Here is an 18,780-nt window from a genome sequence, read left to right on the forward strand (position 1 = left end):
AAAATGTAAGGGTACAAAAACATTTATCTTTTACGTGTAAGCAGCTGAAAATAGGACTCAGCAGCACTCTGTAAAGAGGAAAAAAAAAAAAGATTCCTTGCAAGTGAGTCACCTTCCTTGGTCTCCCTAATGGTCATGACAAAAAGCCTGAGTTAATTAAATGACAATATTTTGTAATGAATGATGAGTCAGGCTGCAGCAGTTAAACTTCGTTTCCTAAGTTACTGCTCTGACAAGAGAGGCTTATTAGCTGAGACCAGTGACCCTTTTGTCCATAACACTGAAGTTAAAGTGTCAGAAGGATCATCAAAACAGATCGCTGCTGTGGTCTCTGAATGTGTTCTTATTGTAGATAGTGAACCAGTTTAATCTGTAAAATCTTTTTTTGCTGTGGAGGGCCTCCTTTGTCATTTGTGAATTCTTTGACTGTTTTGAAATTAGTCATGGAAAAAGATTATTCAGTATGCAGCTAAAGATTTGTGTGTCTTTGTCTTCCTGCAGACCTATGCTTACACCTTTATCACTGTATATGGAAAAAGCATTCTTTAATCTGTATGGTTGAACTTACACAGTGCAATTCTTAATTTTAGCTTTATACATGTATATTTCTGTCACACTCCAGCAGGGCGGGTGGGCTGAACACATAACATGTTGACCCCTACTCCTGGCCCAAATTCTGGTGTCATGCCATTCGTAAGCTGACTTCAGCAACAGTGTCCAATTTTATTGGGAACAGCTAATGTTGTGGTTCAGGTATTTGGTGTGCCAATGGCCAAAATGATCACGGCACTGTACTCTGTAGACTCATTCACACAGCAGGTTGGAAGAAACGATGCCAGCACCCACCCACTACAGCTTTTACTCTGGCTTAAAGTGCTGGAGAAACCAACCTCAGTTCTTCACTGTCTACTGGGGAGCAGAGGGTAGAAAAGGGTTACTGAATAGGAGGAAACAGGGAGATCACTACTTTTTCCTGGAGCTTGTCTTTAATACTAACTCCTTTAACAGAAGAACCTGAGAATGTCCAGTATTAAGTAGAGCTACAATACCACTAGCAGTATTGTGGCATGGGCCAGATTCAAATATTGCTCATTAGCGGTTCACAGAAAAGCCATTTCACAGCCTTCTACGTTGCAAGCGTGGAGCATCACAAAGGCGAGTGAGACTGGATTTGTCTGATCACTTTAACCACCCAAATGAAATTGCAGTTTAGCTTTGTGCTTGAACTAGGAGATATAATGGAGCATCTTCTACAATCCCCTGCAATCCCAAGTCAGTCAGCACTCAAATAACCAAGGGGCAAAGTTGTTAGCAGTGTGTCACGCAGGACATCTGATTCTGGTGTCAAATTCTACTGACATCAGCCGTGAGGAACTTAAAGTAACTATGCTCTGCTCTCCAAAATAAACCACCTGGATTAATATCACTCCCTTGGCACTTCATAAACTGATTCATGTTCCTGATGTGTTCAGGTGCTCTGGTGATGAATGCTTTCAGTCTAGGCAATTTCACTGTAGAAAGCTGGGGTGTTGTTGCAAGCCATGGTTGATATAACACTGGTAGAATGAAGATCTTATAAAAGATGATTTCTTAAATGCCTCTGAAGATGATAAAAAGTTGATTTTTTTTTTTTCTTACAGATATTGTGGATGCTTTGTCAGATCCAAAGAAATTTTTATCTATAACAGAAAAAAGAGCGGACCAAATGAGAGCTATGGGCATTGAAACCGTAAGTAGAACTTAATGACAAACACAGCTCATTTATGTTCATACTATGAAGGGTTTTTTTATAATAGAGGATGTAGAATGTAGGTTGTGAAAAGATCACCATCAGTTGGTCAGTTGTCTGTGAGTTCGGTTGTTTGATTTTTGGATTGCTGCTTTTTTGTGTTTTGTTTGTTATTTGCTTACAAGTAAACTGGACCTTCTCCCATGGATGCATATTACCTTACCATTTCTCATCTGCAAATATAAGCCTCTTTGGCCTGCTCTGAATAACACTGGCCTGTGCTAACACACACTGAAATACTGTTCACTGTCTAACTTTCCACAGGCCATGATAACACATCCTACAGAAATGAACATTTTGAAAAGTGAGAAAAGAGCTATAGCCATTTAAAATAGGTTACAAATACTTTATTGAGTATAGAGTTATTTGAAAATATGTTGCAACGTTCCTAATTGTGTATAAACTAAACAAGTTCAGAAATCTCCTATACCCCAACTCTTGTACTACAGGTAAAACAGCAATTAATTTATTACGATGTGCATGTTTCTTCCAGAGTGATATAGCTGATGTACCAAATGACACGTCAAAGAATGATAGAAAAGGAAAAGCCAATAATGCCAAAGCAAATGTGACTCCTCAGAGTAGCTCTGAGCTTCGACCAAGTACCACGGCAGGCTTTGGATCTGGGACTGATGCTAAGAAAGGTAAACAAAAATCATGGGCCTCTCCATCAGCTCTGATGTGGTTCAGAAAGTCACAGAGTACTTAATACTCATTTTTGGTTTTGCAGGTCTATTTACTCTTACCCTTTAGAAAATAACTTCTGCTATTGGTAGTGGTCTTTGTCTATTTGCAAGTAAATTTCATGTATTACCAAAAAGGCTGCATGAAACCAATACAGCTTTATTTTACTTAGTGACCTCTTTGTATAGCTGTATGCCCACTGCTAATAGGAGCAACCTATGTGACTCTGGAAGAAGTTTACCAAATATTTACCGGAGCCACACCAATAGGAATGACTCTTCTGGTACACTCCACAAGAACTTCTCTTCTTTCTTTTTTCCCTCTGCAAATCCCTTGGCAGAGTTGCAGATTTAAGTAATTAAAGGTATTTAGAATTCATCGGATTCTGTTGAGATTTCCCCACAATTAGAAATGTTTTCATCGTGTGGTTTTACTCCAAATAGCGATTATGGAAATGGCATGTTTATTGTCAAAAATACCCATATTAAATATGCTCATTTAGAAATGAATAAGTTTTTTTTTTTTTCTCACTATACACTCTTCACTCTACAAAATCATCTTACGGAGTCAAATGGGATTATTTGTTTCTCATGGCTCATCACAGGTAATGAAGATTAAGTGAGAAAACAAATTTGTACAGCTGAATGGAACACAATAAATATTTCTGTTAATGGCCCTCAAGAATTAGTCTGATTCATTCTCTTTCATCCACCCTGGCCCAAAAGGATCAATAGGAATGCAATGGAGTACTAACTGCTCTTGTTCTCAAACATAAGCAGACATGGCTGAATACAAACATGTGAAGGAATCTCTTGAGAAACAAGTTGTGATCTCTCCTGAGTCACTTTTGGCAATAAAACAGGTCATCTTTAGCACCTGAATGCTTTCAAAGTTCTTCAAACCAGATTATTTTATGCAGCAAGGTGTTTTAATATTTCATGTATCAACACCAAGATGCACAAATATTAGTTGTATTGAGCATTAATTGGGCATGAAATTTGCTGGGGTTGGCAACTAATTCCTGGTTGTCATGGAATCAGACCTGGTGAACAAAGTAAATGAGTTGGCATTTTAAAATGAAAACCTCAGGAAGTTTGTTTAGAACATGGCATACTTGGTGGTGCCCTGTTTAAGATCTGGTCTTAAAATGAAATTTGTGGTACTAGTGTGTTCTTGTTTGCAAGTAGGTTTTTTTCATATTCTCTCATGTTAAAACAGTGCTGGTCATTTTTATACCTAACAGGCCTTATTTTTGTATTACTTTGCTCTATGATCTTTTAAGATCTTATAATTCTACCACGGTTACAATGTTTAATGCACCTTACCATTAGAAATTACATATCCAGCAAGAGAGGGTGTCTGGGGAAGGTTTTCAAATGAAAAGAATGTTGTTTTTTTTGTTTGGTTGTTTTTTTTTTTTAAGTTGTTCTCTATGTGAATTTCAGCAAGTTAGGTGACCAGTGATTTTGAAAACTTGAGCTTCTGTATTTATCTATGCCTAAGCCTGTTCCAGTCTCAATCACAAGACTAATGTTAATAGCATAGAATTGAGCAAAATGTCATGCTTCTAAGAGAATCGAAAAATCTTGTTCCCTAAGGAGATTGCCCCAGTCCCCCTCCCTTCTTTTTTTTTTTTTTTTTTCTTTTGCAGAATCTGGATTTTTCTCAGTTCAATTCACCTTAGAAAGCAGAAAGTTCATTGCAAGTCAGGAGAAACCTTACTGTCTATGGACACTCTGAATAGCATTTAAACAAATAATTTTACACTGTATTTAGGAACAATCTAATGTTTTTATGTAACAACCCCTCCCCCCACCACCACCCAATTACAGCGCTTATGGCATTCTATTGACATTTTTATTCATGGTTACATGTAGGATATGCCGAGTATTTATTATTATTTTTTTTAAAAGTCATAATATGTTACAAAACATTTATTAAACCATAAAGATGAAATTAGATTTGGTTTTGTTTGCATTACAGTTCAGGAGATCAGAATATATTTTCATTCATCTAATAGTACATTAATTCTTTCATGATAGATTTGATTGTGGCATTGAATTTTCATTAGAATTTCTACTTTATGTGATTTTTTGTTTCTCCTCTTTTAATTCTCCTTTAGTCTTGGACTGTACTATTGTTCCTTTTCTAATAGCCTGGTATTAACTAAAATGCGGAGTTTACCTCTGTTAACATACAGGCTGCAGGTAAATTTTCATTCCCACAATTTTTGTGTTTTAAATTAAGAAGAATAAGTATAGCTAACCTTAGTTAACTCTGTATGTAGTCATGCACAACCTTACCAAAGAAACATTCCCCCGAAACAAGAAGTGCCAGAGCAATCTTCAGCTATTTACCGAAATTCTGAAGTTTGCATAGTTCTATTTTAGTGTGTATAAATGGTTTGCTGTGTTTTCAGTAAAGAAGCTTTTCCAATTTTTAGATTGCTGTGTCTTGATGCTTCAGTGAAAAATTCTAAGAGATTAAAATACACTCACCAATTCCCTTTTTTCTCAAGGCAATTGACTGAGCAGTGCATTTGAAAAGGAAATTAACTGTATATTTGTTATGTCAATGAATAATTTTCTCATTAACCTGATTTTTTTTTTATGGTGAAAAATAGTAATTAATTGCTAACCTAAATGTAGATTTCTGTGGTAAATACAACTCATATTAAAAAGTGTGATATACAGTAATATGCATGAAGGTTTTTTTATATAAACCATACCAATATCTTCCTAGGTATAGACCTTATTGCTCAAGTGAAGATAGAAGATTTAAAGCAAATGAAAGTAAGCATGAGCACAAGCTTTTCAAAATATGTTCCTAATTATTTGTTTTAAGTAGCCAGGTTTTTATCTGGCTACAGTCAATATGACCACAGAAAAATTGATCCAACTTCTCTTTTTGTAGGCTTACATAAAGCATTTAAAGAAACAGCAGAAAGAGCTGAATGCCTTAAAGAAGAAGCATGCAAAGGTATGATCATGCAAAGCTCTCTGAGCAACACACTCTAATTGAAATAAATTGCAGCACTCACTAGCATAGGCAGCTCCTAATTAAAATGAAAAGAAAAACTAAGGAATGGTATTTGGACCACCAAGAAAGGGCATATCTGTTTTAAGTGTACTGAAATATGATCCAGTAAGTTAATTTTCCCTTTAGCAACCCTTTTATGTCTCCCTGAGTTTTTGGTGTGCTTTTGTTTGACCCATTTAAGCATCCAAAGCTCACCTTTTCCAGATAATGATTTTACCTAGCTCCCTCTTTCATGACATATTGGTAGGCAGCTTGGAAGAAAAGCAGTAATGATGTGAGGGGATGCTGCATCAAAGACAGACAGTGGAGAAACTGCAAAATTGTCAAACAGAACTGGAATGTGTAAGTGAAAAAAATGAGATGTGCTATTCCATCTCACATATATATTACCACGTTATAGTTAGCTTTTTGCTTGATACTGTTGGTAGTGATATCCCAAATACAACAGTGTCACAAATATACTTTACATTAGAAAATCATGGCCCATTTTCTCCTGCCCGTTATCATTAGGAAACCATTAGTCTTGTTTCAAACAATGGCAAAAGAAGTGAAGAAATTATTCTCAATTTTATCAATGCATACAAATCCTTTCTGACTTTTAGAGCAGTTACTCCTTTGTTCTTTTTGATTGCAGATTAAATTGTAAATCTGACCTAGTGTAGTAATGTCTGGACCTTTTTTAATATTACTGTGTTTCTTTTCATGACTATTGTTTGGACATGGAGTACTATGTCTGTGCAATTAAGCGTGAAGAAAATACTTCGAATAATCAACACTTTTTTTGGGCTCCTATTATCAAAAGCAGTATAAGAAAATAGTTAACTTCAACACCCCGTATTGGCTGCGTGTAGAAGGCAATGAGTGATTGCTCCATTTTGGTGTTGTTTACAAAGCCAATGCTCATGAAAAAGTCTGTGTCACTCATGTCAAAAGTAGCACTTCTGTCTCATAATGATGGACAGCTGTGATTATCTTACAAGTATGGGTTGTTCTTACCTGAGTCATTATGTCATGGGCAGCTTCTAGACCTTCTTCTAGGCTTCTAATTTTTAAACATTTACTTTCTCTTTCACTGGACATCATCCCAGTAGTCAGGGGTAGCAACATCTTGCAAATGAAAATGGCACCATAGTTATGTAGCAAACAGCCATATTCAATGATATATATCCCTTATATATGTGACACAGCAGTGTAAGGATATCTTAGCCAACAATGTGCTGGCTAATGTTAAAAAATTGATTCATTTGTTCAGGCTTGCACTTGCTTCCTCTAATCTGGGGGAACAATTGCCAGCCACAATCTGAAGATGCTGTGCACTCAGAAGAGCTTTCAGCGTTAGCTCAAGCACAGCTATTTTTGGTCTGAGCTAGCCTGTGTCCTGCTGCTTTCAAGTACAAGCTGAGTGAGTACGAGTCTGTCCTAACAAGGAAGTGCCTGTCTAGAGCATGTCTTGCTAAAGACCCTGGAAAGGGCAACTTCTTGAATTTGAAGAAGAGAATCTGAGCAGAAATGTATGACTATAGCAGCTCAGAGATGATCTTGGGAAAGTGCTTTGTGTACTCATCAGTGTTCTTAATGCATTTTATAAGCTGTGAGGGAGCAGGAGAGCTATGCAGTCAGTTAGCCATGATGAGTTAGAGAAAACCTTTGCATTAAGCACATTGAACTTAGAAGTTCCAGGAGTAGGCTGTCTCTCACTTAACCACAGACACTCCTGAGGTCTGGAGGAATAAGTAAACACAAAAAAACATGTTCATGTTGTTTAAGGGAAAAAAAAGAAAAAAAGAAAAAAAAAGCCCAACCCCCTTCTCTGTCTAAAATTGTCCTTCTGGAAAATTCATTATGGAAAATTAATGCATGCAAGTGTGGAAGAAGGGGGTGGGAGAGGAAGGGGCTATGATTGAAGCAGTGAAGCAGTGTTGGAGCTAAACTGATAGCCCTGGGCAGAGGTAGCTAAGGAAATGGCAGAAGTAAGGGTCCTCGACACTGATAGCATCCACTCGGTGTAGAGAAGTATTAACAGCTCTGCTGAAATGGTGGCAGGCAGAGGTTTGTTGCTCTGTAGGAAAACACACATAGTGTTGTCAGTCTCTGGTTTGTGAATGTATAGGACAGTTACAGGCACCGCGTTTCCAGATTAATTACCAGAATTACTTTTGTACCCCCCTACAGTACAGCATTGATGCCAAGGGTACAGGAAGGATGTAAAACTCTCCAGCACAGAAGGCCCAGTGGAAAAATTGTGTTTTTTGGGGGGGGCAGGTGGGTTATGAACCCAGGGGCTTCTCTGCTGCTTAGTCGATTAGGCATTTACAGGGCTTTTGAAAAGTGGCCCTGTCTGCCAGGTCTGTATGGCGTAATTCTTTGGTTGTTTCCACTTCTCAGTATGATGAATATTGAAGGCACAATAATACAAGTGGTCACCTCATCTTCAGGAGATCTTGAAGAAAGGAGGTTTAAATAGTTCCTTTCAAAAGGTATTAATCCATTTATCCCTCTCCTGCACATCACAAGTCTGGCCAGTTTTGCACTCTGCATTCCTTAGAAATGCCTCCTCAGATTTTGAGTATGAATGGTCACTGACTTAAATAATTATAAATAGTCTCTTAAAAATTAGTTAATAACAAAACCATAAAATGTGGTCACCATATGTGGGGTGTGTGTATGTGTACAGGGTACAACAGTTGCAAGGAGCTATGCCATGTAGGAAAAACAGATTAATAATAATATGTAGAGGAATGAGAGAATTTTATTATGCTGCCAGAGTGAAAATGGCTGAAACATTGAACTGTTGAAAATAAAAAGAAAGATAGGATCAAAGAAGTACAAAGCCAAAGAGTATTGTATTCTGAAAAGCCTGGCACCAGTTAATTTTTATATAGGATGCCTGAGCAGGAATTACAATCTTTACTGTTACTTTTTTCACTTTCATATGGGAAAAATAAGACATCTGGTCATGTCTGTCCATATTCAAGAGGCATTTGGAAAATGCTCTTAATAATATGCTTTAACTTTTGTTTAGCCCTGTAGTGGTCAGGCAGGTGGACTTGATGATCTTTGTTGGTCCCTTCCAATTCCTCTTCTCTGATCTTGTCTGTTCTCCTGATAGAGGTCATAAGGTTGCAAGAAGACCACTGTTCTTAGTATCATTGTTACAACACAGACATTCTGTGACAGATAAATTTAAATTTGCCCATTCCCTGATGTCAGATTTAGTGGCTTGCCAAAGAATGCAGAATTTTGGATTTCATGAAGTGTATGAATAGTGAAGAGTTGAGATTTCACTCAGGACAGAGTGATGTAAAGGGAACATATTCAAAGCTCTGTAAAGGCAGAATGTTTTCAGAGAAATACATAAGAATTGTAAGGGAATAATACAGCAAGGGAGATTGAGTAGAGATTAAAGGCAGAACAAACTGTAGTGAGCACTGGAGAGTGACAATTACACAGAATCACAGAATTGTCTGGGTTGGAAGAGACCTCAAGATCATCGAGTCCAACCTCTGACCTGACACTAACAAGTCCTCCACTAAACCATATCACAAGGTTTCACAACAAGTCCTGTGATTCTATTAAGTTCACTCTCCCCTATAAAAGTCTCTCTGTTCTTACCCAGGCTACAAACTAAGCGAAGGATTGGGTTCAAAAACTGATTCAACAGCTCTGTTGCAGAACTCAGATGCTTTTTCTGAACCAGAGAAGCTATACCGGCACACTAACTTTGAAACTGAAATTGCCTCTTATACTACAATCCTTGTTTTGTTTGACATTTGAAAAATAGTGGCAAGTTTGTGTAATGATTACCATTTTAAAAATCCATATTAAGAATAACTTCGTCTTGAATCCTAGGTTTAGTAATCTGTGCTTTTGATGTTGTTAAAATAATATAATAGTATGTCCAGCCACTTCTGCATATTGTAGAAATGTTTAAAAACTCTGGACAGCTTTTGAAACACAGCAGTTTCTGCCTACAGTCCTTTAAGTAACTTTAGTCTCTTCGTAGCGCAGAAGAGACAGTACAAATGATATGGGGCTCTAGATGAATAAAGTTTTGTAAAAGGAATTGTGAATTTGGAAATAATAGTTTTTTTGTCATTTTATCATTTTGGTATTCTTTAATGAGAGTCTTCCGTACTTCCGTACTTCAGTTTTCAGTCGTATAAAGGAGTTTTAATGTTACATCAGGGAGATACCATGTGGGAATAGCAGTTTGTATCATAAGAACTTACTTTTTCTTCTCTTGAAGAGGTGGAATTTTGAGTTTCTTTATATTCCTTTTAATGGAACTATATATGATTCTTTTCTTTTTTTTCCATAGTCTTGCTCTGATTTGCATCTTGTTGTATCAGTTAGTTGACCACCCAGAGCCCCATCTGAACCATGGCTTCAATTGTCAGTATAATCATTAAGTGCTATTTTTAAATATATTTGTGTAAAAGACATGAATTCAAAATGCATATTCAAAAAAGAAAATCATGAGAGATCTAGCTGAGAAGAGCTTTATCTGCAAACACATTCTGAATCAGTCAAGATTTTTTCTGCCTGAAACTTTGCATCGGAAAACAAAGTATACTGAGAAAGTGTTTTAAGATATTACTCATATTTCCTAGAATCCTGACAGTTTTGGATGCAACAGCTAGCAGTAATGAATTTTTCCTTTGAGCACAGACAGAAAAACAAACTCACATCAGCTAAACCATTTTAAATACTGTTCCAGGGTTTGAAGGTCACGTAGTTCAAGAGACTTCTGGTATGGTGCTGACTTCCAGTACTCTGCCTTCCATGCAGTGGCTCACAGTAGGCCATCTTCCTCTTCCAGCTTTGTTTATATTTGTGCTCAAATTCGCGTTTATTGAACTGGGTGGGCAGGAGGAAGGAAATGGGAGCAAGGATATGGTCTGCAATATGTCTGTTTCATATATAAGATAGAGTCGTCTTGGAGCAGTGGCATCAGAGGCGAGTCTCTGCAAAAGGTTACACTGGGTTTGTTATAGAGATAAGTCTTAAATCATAGTTGTTCTTAGGTAAAAGCAGATATTCTAGTTTTAAGTGATGTGCAGATTATGCAGAAGTGCAGCATGAGCATGCAGATGTCTCATACTTTTCAATATTTGCATAGCAGGAATTGTATTGTTCTTTAAGACCTGGGGAGAGTGTGTAGTTGGACAATTAGATACTCTCCTCAACTTCACCTGTGGCATTGTTGTGCTGTCAAGCTTATGCCATTCTTTTTACTGCCCATATTTTGTTCTACATGGTTAGTCAGTGTAGATACTCCCTGGTGAGGCTGGAATGCTTTAATGTTGATGGAGTCTATTTGTTTCCTTTTAAATCCTTCGTAGAACAGAAAATTCAATTCTCCACTCTTAAGTATAAAATTCAGGAGTTGTATATGTTCCCTGGGGGAGTGCTTAGCAGATGTTGGAGTGCTTGCATACATCCCAGTGCTATGTTTTTTAAAGCATCGCAACATTTGTATTAGCATTTTAGTAAAAGTGAATGCAAAAGTCTTTAATTAGTATTTTTAAAGGAAGAAACAGTGATAAGGCAAACACAGGTGTATAGAAAATAACAACAAAGAGCAGTAGAATAACAAGGGTAGCATAACTTCAAAACGAGCTATAAAAAGCAAAATAGAGAAAGTCCTGGTAAGAGGCCATATTAATTAATGCAAGACTTTTTGTCATGATTAGATAAAATGTGGAGTGATTGAATATTAATAAAATAATGTAAATTAACAAAAAATTTTCATATTATAATGTAATTTCAATATTTAGTGCTCTCAGCTGTAGTTAAATATTTGCCTCACGAACAGCTGTTCTGATAAAGGAGAATATGAAGTCAAGTTTAATAATGAAGTCTACGTGTCAGTGTTGAGTGTTGTTTCTAGTACAGTCTTGTAATGGGAAGGAACTGTCTGTGCGCTAGACCCAACTGGGAGAGTTAGTGATCCATCTTTTCATTATGAAAGGTTTCTCCTCCCTTTCCATGGATAAACATCCTCGGCCACTTCACCAGTGTAAATAACATAACTGTAGTAGTGACAGCAGGTTGTCACTAGTGTGAAATATTTTACAAGTAGCTCTGTGAAGTCCACTTTGTCAACATGTGCTGTATTGTTTGGGGAAGAGGGGCGGGGGGGGAAGAAAAAAAAAAAAAGAAAAGACTGGTTATTTGCAGCAGTCTGCACATGTAGTTGAATGCCATATTTCACTGATTACTATCGCTTGCAAAGGAAGATGCCCTACAAAAAGATGGAATTTCTTAATGCTAAGATTGCTGTTGCATTAGGGGTCATAGGACAGATCTTCAGAATTTTCTTTTGGTAATTATTTGATTTTTAGCTATCATTTCTGGGCTTGCAGCTTTTTGATTTGCAGTGGCCTAGGAGCTAGTGCTGTATTCAGTATGAAATATGTAGAGGAATGGGATTGGGATGAATTTTGTTCTTCTCAGTATTCAGAAAATTAAAAGCGTATGATCTGAGCTTATAAATCTGATTTTTTATTTTTATTTTTTTAACTTAGCACTTAAATGGGCATTTGTTCAAAAAGATGAAGTTAAGTGTCAGTTGGTATAGTATCAGTTGGTATTTTTTGCCGTAATTACTTTGTTTCAATGTAACCATATACCATATTTTTAAGGTCTAGTACAGATTTTCAGTTTTCAAACAAAGGAGAAATGCTATAGCACTTACAGTGGAATATCTGGAACCTTTAATAGCAGATGGCTAACCCAGATTAAATTCCATTGTCAAAGTTATCTGTTCATCCATTGATTTTTACACTGTAAGAAAGCTAAACATTAAACATCCAGCAACCTAATTGTAAGGTCCTACTGTTTTCCAGGAGCACAGCGCTATGCAGAAGTTGCACTGCACACAAATTGACAAAGTAGTGGCACAATATGATAAAGAAAAGGTATCATACGAGAAAATGTTAGAGAAGGCAATCAAGAAGAAAGGGTAAGATACCATTTTAAATTTTTTTCTGTAGACTAAAATAGATTTTTATGCTTTGTGTTCTGGAATAAAACATTCATAAAATGGTCATTCACGTTAATTAATTGCAGCTTGAACCAGCATTTTATATCAAACTGAGTTTGAGTTGCTTGAAGGCTCTAACCATGGGCTATAAATGTTGTACTCACTTTGCCATTCTCTAGTTTTGTACTGCCAGTAGGTGAAGCATGAAAGCAAAGGCATTGCCTCAAATATTTATTTCTTTGTCCTGATCTGGTCTCACTGCATTCTCCAGGGAATGTAAGTGTTGTGTTCAGTGAGAGCTGATCAAGGTCCTCAATCTTGCTAATGATCAGAAGGAAATGATTGATCTTAAGAAAAAAATCTAGCTTCTAAATCGTGAACAGTTTAAAATAATAGTTTTGCCATGCAAAAGTCCGTTTTTAAGTCCATTAGGACTTAAAGCAGCAATTATTATTAATTATTTAGTCCTATAGCAATTATTTAGTCCTATATAAAATTGTGCTAATAGTTAGCCTTAATTGCATATTGTTGTCATCTGTAAACAGCAACTGGCAACCAGCTCACTAACTGAATACTGAACATGAATGCATCTTTAGCGTTGGATTCTCCCACAATTACTTTTTGTTTTATAAATGATTTGGAATGACAGAGTTGTTGTATTTTATTTATTTATTTATTTATTTTTATATTTGGGGGTACATATAACAAACTTAAAACAGAAATAGAATTAAGTAAGGAAGATAAGGAGAATTTTCTTCACTAAATTATGACAAGTGAACATAAACTCTATAAAAAGTTTGTGGATTTTTTTCCAGGAAAGGGGAATTGTAAGCACCCAAATACTTCTAAGCTAAGTAGTTTCTTCCAGAAAATGACCAATTCACCAAACAGAGATTAACTACAGGACAAATTAATTTAATTTGGCTTTGATTCAGTTTCCATTGAATATAACACAGCAGAAGGTTATTGACATAGCTGGATTTATAAATGAAACCAGGGCATTTACTACAGTGTCACTGAACTAGGCCCTGGACATTGTACCATCATCAAGGGGAGAAAAGCTTCCCAGTGCTGTGCTAAGAATATTCCTGTTGTTCAGTAATCCTGTTGGCTTGAGAAGAGGCCAGTGCCTCTTCCTGACATAGTAAAACAGCAAATGAGGCTATGTCACAAAATTAAAGGTGGTAATGGTTGTCTCTGGGTAGTGAATAGTGGAAAGCCATGTGTAACAATGCTTTCGAGAATAATACCAAATTGGGACAAGTGTAAAAGTAGCTGATAATTTGATTCCCAGATTGACATCGTTTGCTTGGTTATTTGCAGAGTCTTCCCTTAATTTTTTTTAACGGTTCCCTTGTGGATGCCAAAGCCCTCATGATAAATTTAAATTATCAGTGAAGTTATTTGTTCGTTGTTGGGTTTTGACTTTTTTTTTTTTTTTTAGAGTTGTAAATAACTACTTCAGAAGCAGATCCAATACACAGCCAGATAGTATTTTTCACCGTGACTCCATACTTTCTGGGGACTTCAGGCCTGTCAGTCATCTGATGGGTCTTTCTTGTTATGCAAATAACTACTGGTATCTAATTATCAACCAAATCAAAATCCTGTGCCAGCACAGGCTTTCTGTGAAAACACTTAGTTGAGCATCAAAGTGTTGTAAGGGCTTCCTTCAGGGTCTCTGCGTATGCAGCCCTCAAACCCCATTCAGACAGGTATTTAGATACACGGTCTCTTCACCCCAGCTGGGTAGCATCTTTCAGGGTGTGCTTTTAAAATGGATACACTGGCTGACACTTGAACACTCTTTTGAACTGAAACAATCCGATGAACAAGGGATCTTGGGTTCAGTGAGTATAGGACATGTTCCGTTTCCTTGGCTATTATTTTGAAGCCTTTACAAGCCAATAAAAGTTGTAAATGAGCACGTAAAATGTGTTTTTAAGGTAGTCATATTTAAATTGCCAGATACTTGACACTTCCTAAAAAAAAAAAAAAAAGCCTTTTTGATAGGTACATAGAATAGTTTCTCTTCTGATTTGTTGTGCAGTGTTTTGTGGTCCATTTCTGCCACATGGTGTGACAAAATGTCAACTGCATAATGTTCAGCAAAGTAAAAATTTTAATCACATGCTAATTCACCAACAGATGGACAGGATTTTGCTCCCTGTGCTAATTCTGTTGTACATTTGAAATGCTCACAAATCTTTGGGGAGGCCTATGGAGATATATAGGCTTGTGTTCCCACTGTGAAATGGAGTTTGAGGGATACACAGAGATCCCTCTGATTTATCAAGGCTATCCAAGTGTATATGTGTGCGTGAGTGTGGACCAGTTAGATTGTATTGGACCATTTCTGGGTATTTATCACCAGCTGTGACTTGACAGCTTAATCCTGTATGTCACTGCAGTTGTGGACAGCTCTAGTTATGTCCAGCCTGGCTTGAAGTTTTCCCTCAGATGTCATGAAAGCTATATTTCCAGAGAAGGGCTCAACTGGTTGATGACTGGGATTCTGAAAAATCTGGTGATTGGACCAGCTAGGCTAATTTGGGATAAAAATATGTTTAATTCCCCTAAGGAACACTCTTTTTCATAGTGTGACAAATCATATATGAATTAGAGCCAGATTCTGATCATAGCTGATACACAAGTGCATAAGCAAAGACTCTTTGCAGCCGTTTCTTAATCAGGCAGAGGTAACTGTGGTAAGAACCTGTCTCTGTGGCTTTATTACTTCCAAAGTGTCAAACGAGTATTAAAAATCTTTACAAAAATTTTCCTGCTGCAACCAGAAAATGAATGACTAGTCGTTCTGATGGCCCTTGGGAACTCAAGGCACATAACACTACTCTTCAGTAGGGGCTTTCCTGGTACTGTTTGATGATAATGTTTTCAGCTAATTTCCATAGGTTTAGCCATACTTTGATATTAAAACAGGATGTAAACTTGTTCAGAGTTTCATTAATCTCCTTTTCTAGAGCAAACATGGATTAATGTTACAGCAGTCAAGCAATAACCGTTTTTATTAGGGCCAGCTTCAGATTTTAAAATGAATGCACCTCCATCCACTCAGTGGCATTACATCATTTTACATCAGCAGATGATCCATCACAGAACTACTACAGTGATCTCAGAGTAGACTCCTCTAAATTTATTTTACAAACTGAAAAACTGAGACTAGCAATGTGTGAATTTGTATTCTGTTCTAAAAACCTTTTACTGCACAAAGGGGAACAACTAGATAGGTAAAGATGGAGCTTGTCAGATGGAGCCTGTAAAAATTCATGGACTTTTGGTGAGAGTAATTGGAACTGCTGTTGTAGTTGCAAAGTAATAGTTTTGCTGTGCATCCACCCTACCCAGTACACAGCCCAAATAATGATCTTTAGTGAAGGAAATTCTGTGGCTGAGAGGTAGAAGTCATCCATCTCCAGGCATGTCAGGGGGGCTTCAGCATGGGCCCTCTGCAGCCGTTTTACCAGCCTGTTCCTTGGAATCACAGTCTTCCTCCTGCTGAAAACAAACTTTGCAACTTGCATTCAACACGCTGTTAACTTAACCTGGTCACAAAGGCCATGCTGTATTCAGCGTATTGCAGGAGCAAGGGCTGTCTTCAAGATTGTTATTCTGCAATTCATATAAGGTAACTAATGCTTGGATTCATCTGTATGGGACCCCTTCTTTGCTACCCTTTTAATTCTGTTTTCCCACCAAGGATTACTGAGACTTTCAAATTCAGTATGCCCAAATTGCCCCATGAGACGGTTATTCAACTGACTTCTTTTTCTCTGGCTTGAACTAAAACAGTAACAAAAATGACTTTTAAACCAGAGGATAAAATCATGGCAAGGTAATGTGTATGTCTGTAAGTTTTCAGGCAGAAGCTGGATTATCTTAGCAAGGAGAAAGAAACGGAGTACTATAAATGGAGATGTTTGACATATCCTCAGCAACAGAATAATTGCAGGGCCAATCTAGAATTAATTGTGTGGTGTTTGAATTGAATGATCATTAATCCAACAATATTTTGTAAGTTGTGAATAAATTGCCAGAAGAAATAATTTCATTCCAATACGCTGTAGCACTTCAACATTGATTAACATTTTAATTAGTAAGAGCTGACTGAATGGGAAGATGTTTAACTTGTGGCACACATTTTCAATTTTGCTTTTTTTAGAGGAAGTAATTGTGTTGAATTGAAGAAAGAAACTGAAATTAAAATTCAGGCACTAACATCAGATCACAAATCTAAGGTAAGCAAACAGCCAATTTTAACACATGCATCATCTGAAATAGAGATTTTGAGACCCACATGGTAGTTAATTTTCTTGGAAGCATATGAATGATTTTTGGCAATAATAACATGTCAAAAAGAATAGGAGTAATTGAGTGTCTAAAAGTGTTTCTTCAAAAAATATTTAAAAAGCAACATCAATTTCCTGCCATTTAACAATTATTGAAGAAAGCACCATATGCATGCCTCATGAGGCAAAACCGGTCATTTGAGTCCATTTGTGTCAGTTTTAGCTAAACAAAGAAGCAGAAAATAAGCTATATGAGATCTGGGTATTCAATACATTCCCAGAATACATACATAAAAGTTTCTTTCTCATTTTCCATCTTTGTCACCATGGACAACACTTGCTAGTCTGTCTCTTAAAGAAGCAGGAGACCAGGTTGCTCTTGAGCCAAGTGCCACCTTCTTTCTTTTTTTTTTTTTTCCTCCAGGGATTAGTTGTATTGTTTTCTCCAAGGTGCTGGAGAATAGAAGTACTCAGAGGCCCAACCTCAGTTCATTTGAAAAAGCTGTTTTCAAGCTGTGATTCATCATTCGTGTTGAGTTGTATAGACCTACTTCCTCTGTAACGCTATACTATCACTATGCTCACTGACTGCACATTTTCTTTGAGAGTTTTACCTACCACTCGTTGACATGCTTTCAAGTTTCTAAAAGATATTCAAACTAGAAGGTGGCAGGTATACTAGAAGACACACCCATGTACAAAATAGTCTGGGGAAAGAAGTGTGCAGGAGACAGAACACAGTAAGTAAGCAGGAGTGTTAATGTAAAAGCTGAAACACGTTAAATGAATCAGACGAGCATAGAAAAATACAAACAAAAGCAGCCACATCTTTGAAACTACAGAATTAAAGTTATTTTCATCTTTTCTTCTCCTAATTTTATTCTTTGGTATTATTTCATGTGGAGAAGATCCTGGTCTTCTAAATGAGCATTGTTTCTTGTTGTTGCCTCTTCAGCCAAAGATTTAGGACCACCTGGAAAAAAAAAAATGGTGTTTCTTTCTCATCTTCCTATCTCCTTCTGCTATGAAAAGCCCGGAATTGTTTTCTTGATTAAAGCAGATTTGTTGACAACTTTAAAAAGATAATTCATTTATTTCTTAGTGAAAAAACTCTCTGAGGAGCTCTAAGTCTCCATCATCCAGACGTGAGCTCCAAAACTCATTTTAAGTTATATTGTGTAGAAAATTCTTTGCTGTGATCTCAGCTTGTATCACTGGCAGTCTGGAGTTAAGATATCTGATTTGTACACGAGGACCATCCAAGTGTTCATTAATCTTCCAGACCTGATAAATGTGACTCATGTTTCCCCTTTCCACAAATATATGCAATGTCTGAGGTCTGTTCCTTTCAAAATCCTGCTTTCAAAACAGTTTGTTTGAATTGTAGTCCGTATCTGGAAAAAAGGTTGATGTTTTCCACTCCCATGTCAGGTTTTAGGATGACATTTTCCAAAGAGAGTTAAATCTAAGCTCCTTTGAAATGCTAAGCCTCTCTATGTTGGAAAATTTCTGAAGAATTCCTCTGTAAGATATCTACCTCTGTGGTTTGCCCTAGGTCAGTGATTTTCAATATTTTGCTTGCTGTGGTTCCATCAAAATTTTCCACATTGTGTACCAATTTTAGTATTCTCACAGATTTCTTTTGTTTCAATTACTATGTGTGGACCCTTGAATTATTCCCAGAGATCGTTCACAGCATTACAAGCAACAAGTTAAAAAACAATGCTCAAGACCATAGGGAAATTATCTTTTGTTATAGATGAACGTAGGTGCACTATTAGATGAAATTCTCAGATGCTGAATGCATTACACTGATATACTGGGAGTTTGATTAATTAACAGTTGTTCAGCATTTCTCAGTATTTGGCCCACTAATATGAAATTGGGTTGTACCATAATTCAGCTTTAATTACAGCTCATGTCCTTCAATGTAGCTCTGTGTCAAAATGTGCATGCACACTTTTAGCACCAAAGTG

The 18,780-nt window shown here is 36.8% G+C and overlaps 1 protein-coding gene across 12 annotated transcripts in view; it reads left to right on the forward strand.

Moving 5' to 3' along the window:
• Positions 1-18,780, forward strand: part of PLCB4 (phospholipase C beta 4) — a 230,209-nt gene that overhangs the window by 194,117 nt on the left and 17,312 nt on the right. For 11 of the 12 annotated variants that reach the window (XM_068675401.1, XM_068675397.1, XM_068675396.1 and 8 more), the window contains 6 exons: positions 1,641-1,729; positions 2,283-2,433; positions 5,216-5,265; positions 5,387-5,452; positions 12,361-12,476; positions 16,678-16,753. In XM_068675401.1, coding sequence (XP_068531502.1) covers positions 1,641-1,729; positions 2,283-2,433; positions 5,216-5,265; positions 5,387-5,452; positions 12,361-12,476; positions 16,678-16,753 — 548 coding nt within the window. The remainder of the gene's footprint in view (positions 1-1,640; positions 1,730-2,282; positions 2,434-5,215; positions 5,266-5,386; positions 5,453-12,360; positions 12,477-16,677; positions 16,754-18,780) is intronic. The other variant, XM_068675404.1, reaches the window with a different exon arrangement.

The sequence above is a fragment of the Anas acuta genome, chromosome 3, assembly GCF_963932015.1.
Source record: "Anas acuta chromosome 3, bAnaAcu1.1, whole genome shotgun sequence".
In the NCBI taxonomy this organism is placed as follows: Eukaryota; Metazoa; Chordata; class Aves; order Anseriformes; family Anatidae; genus Anas; species Anas acuta.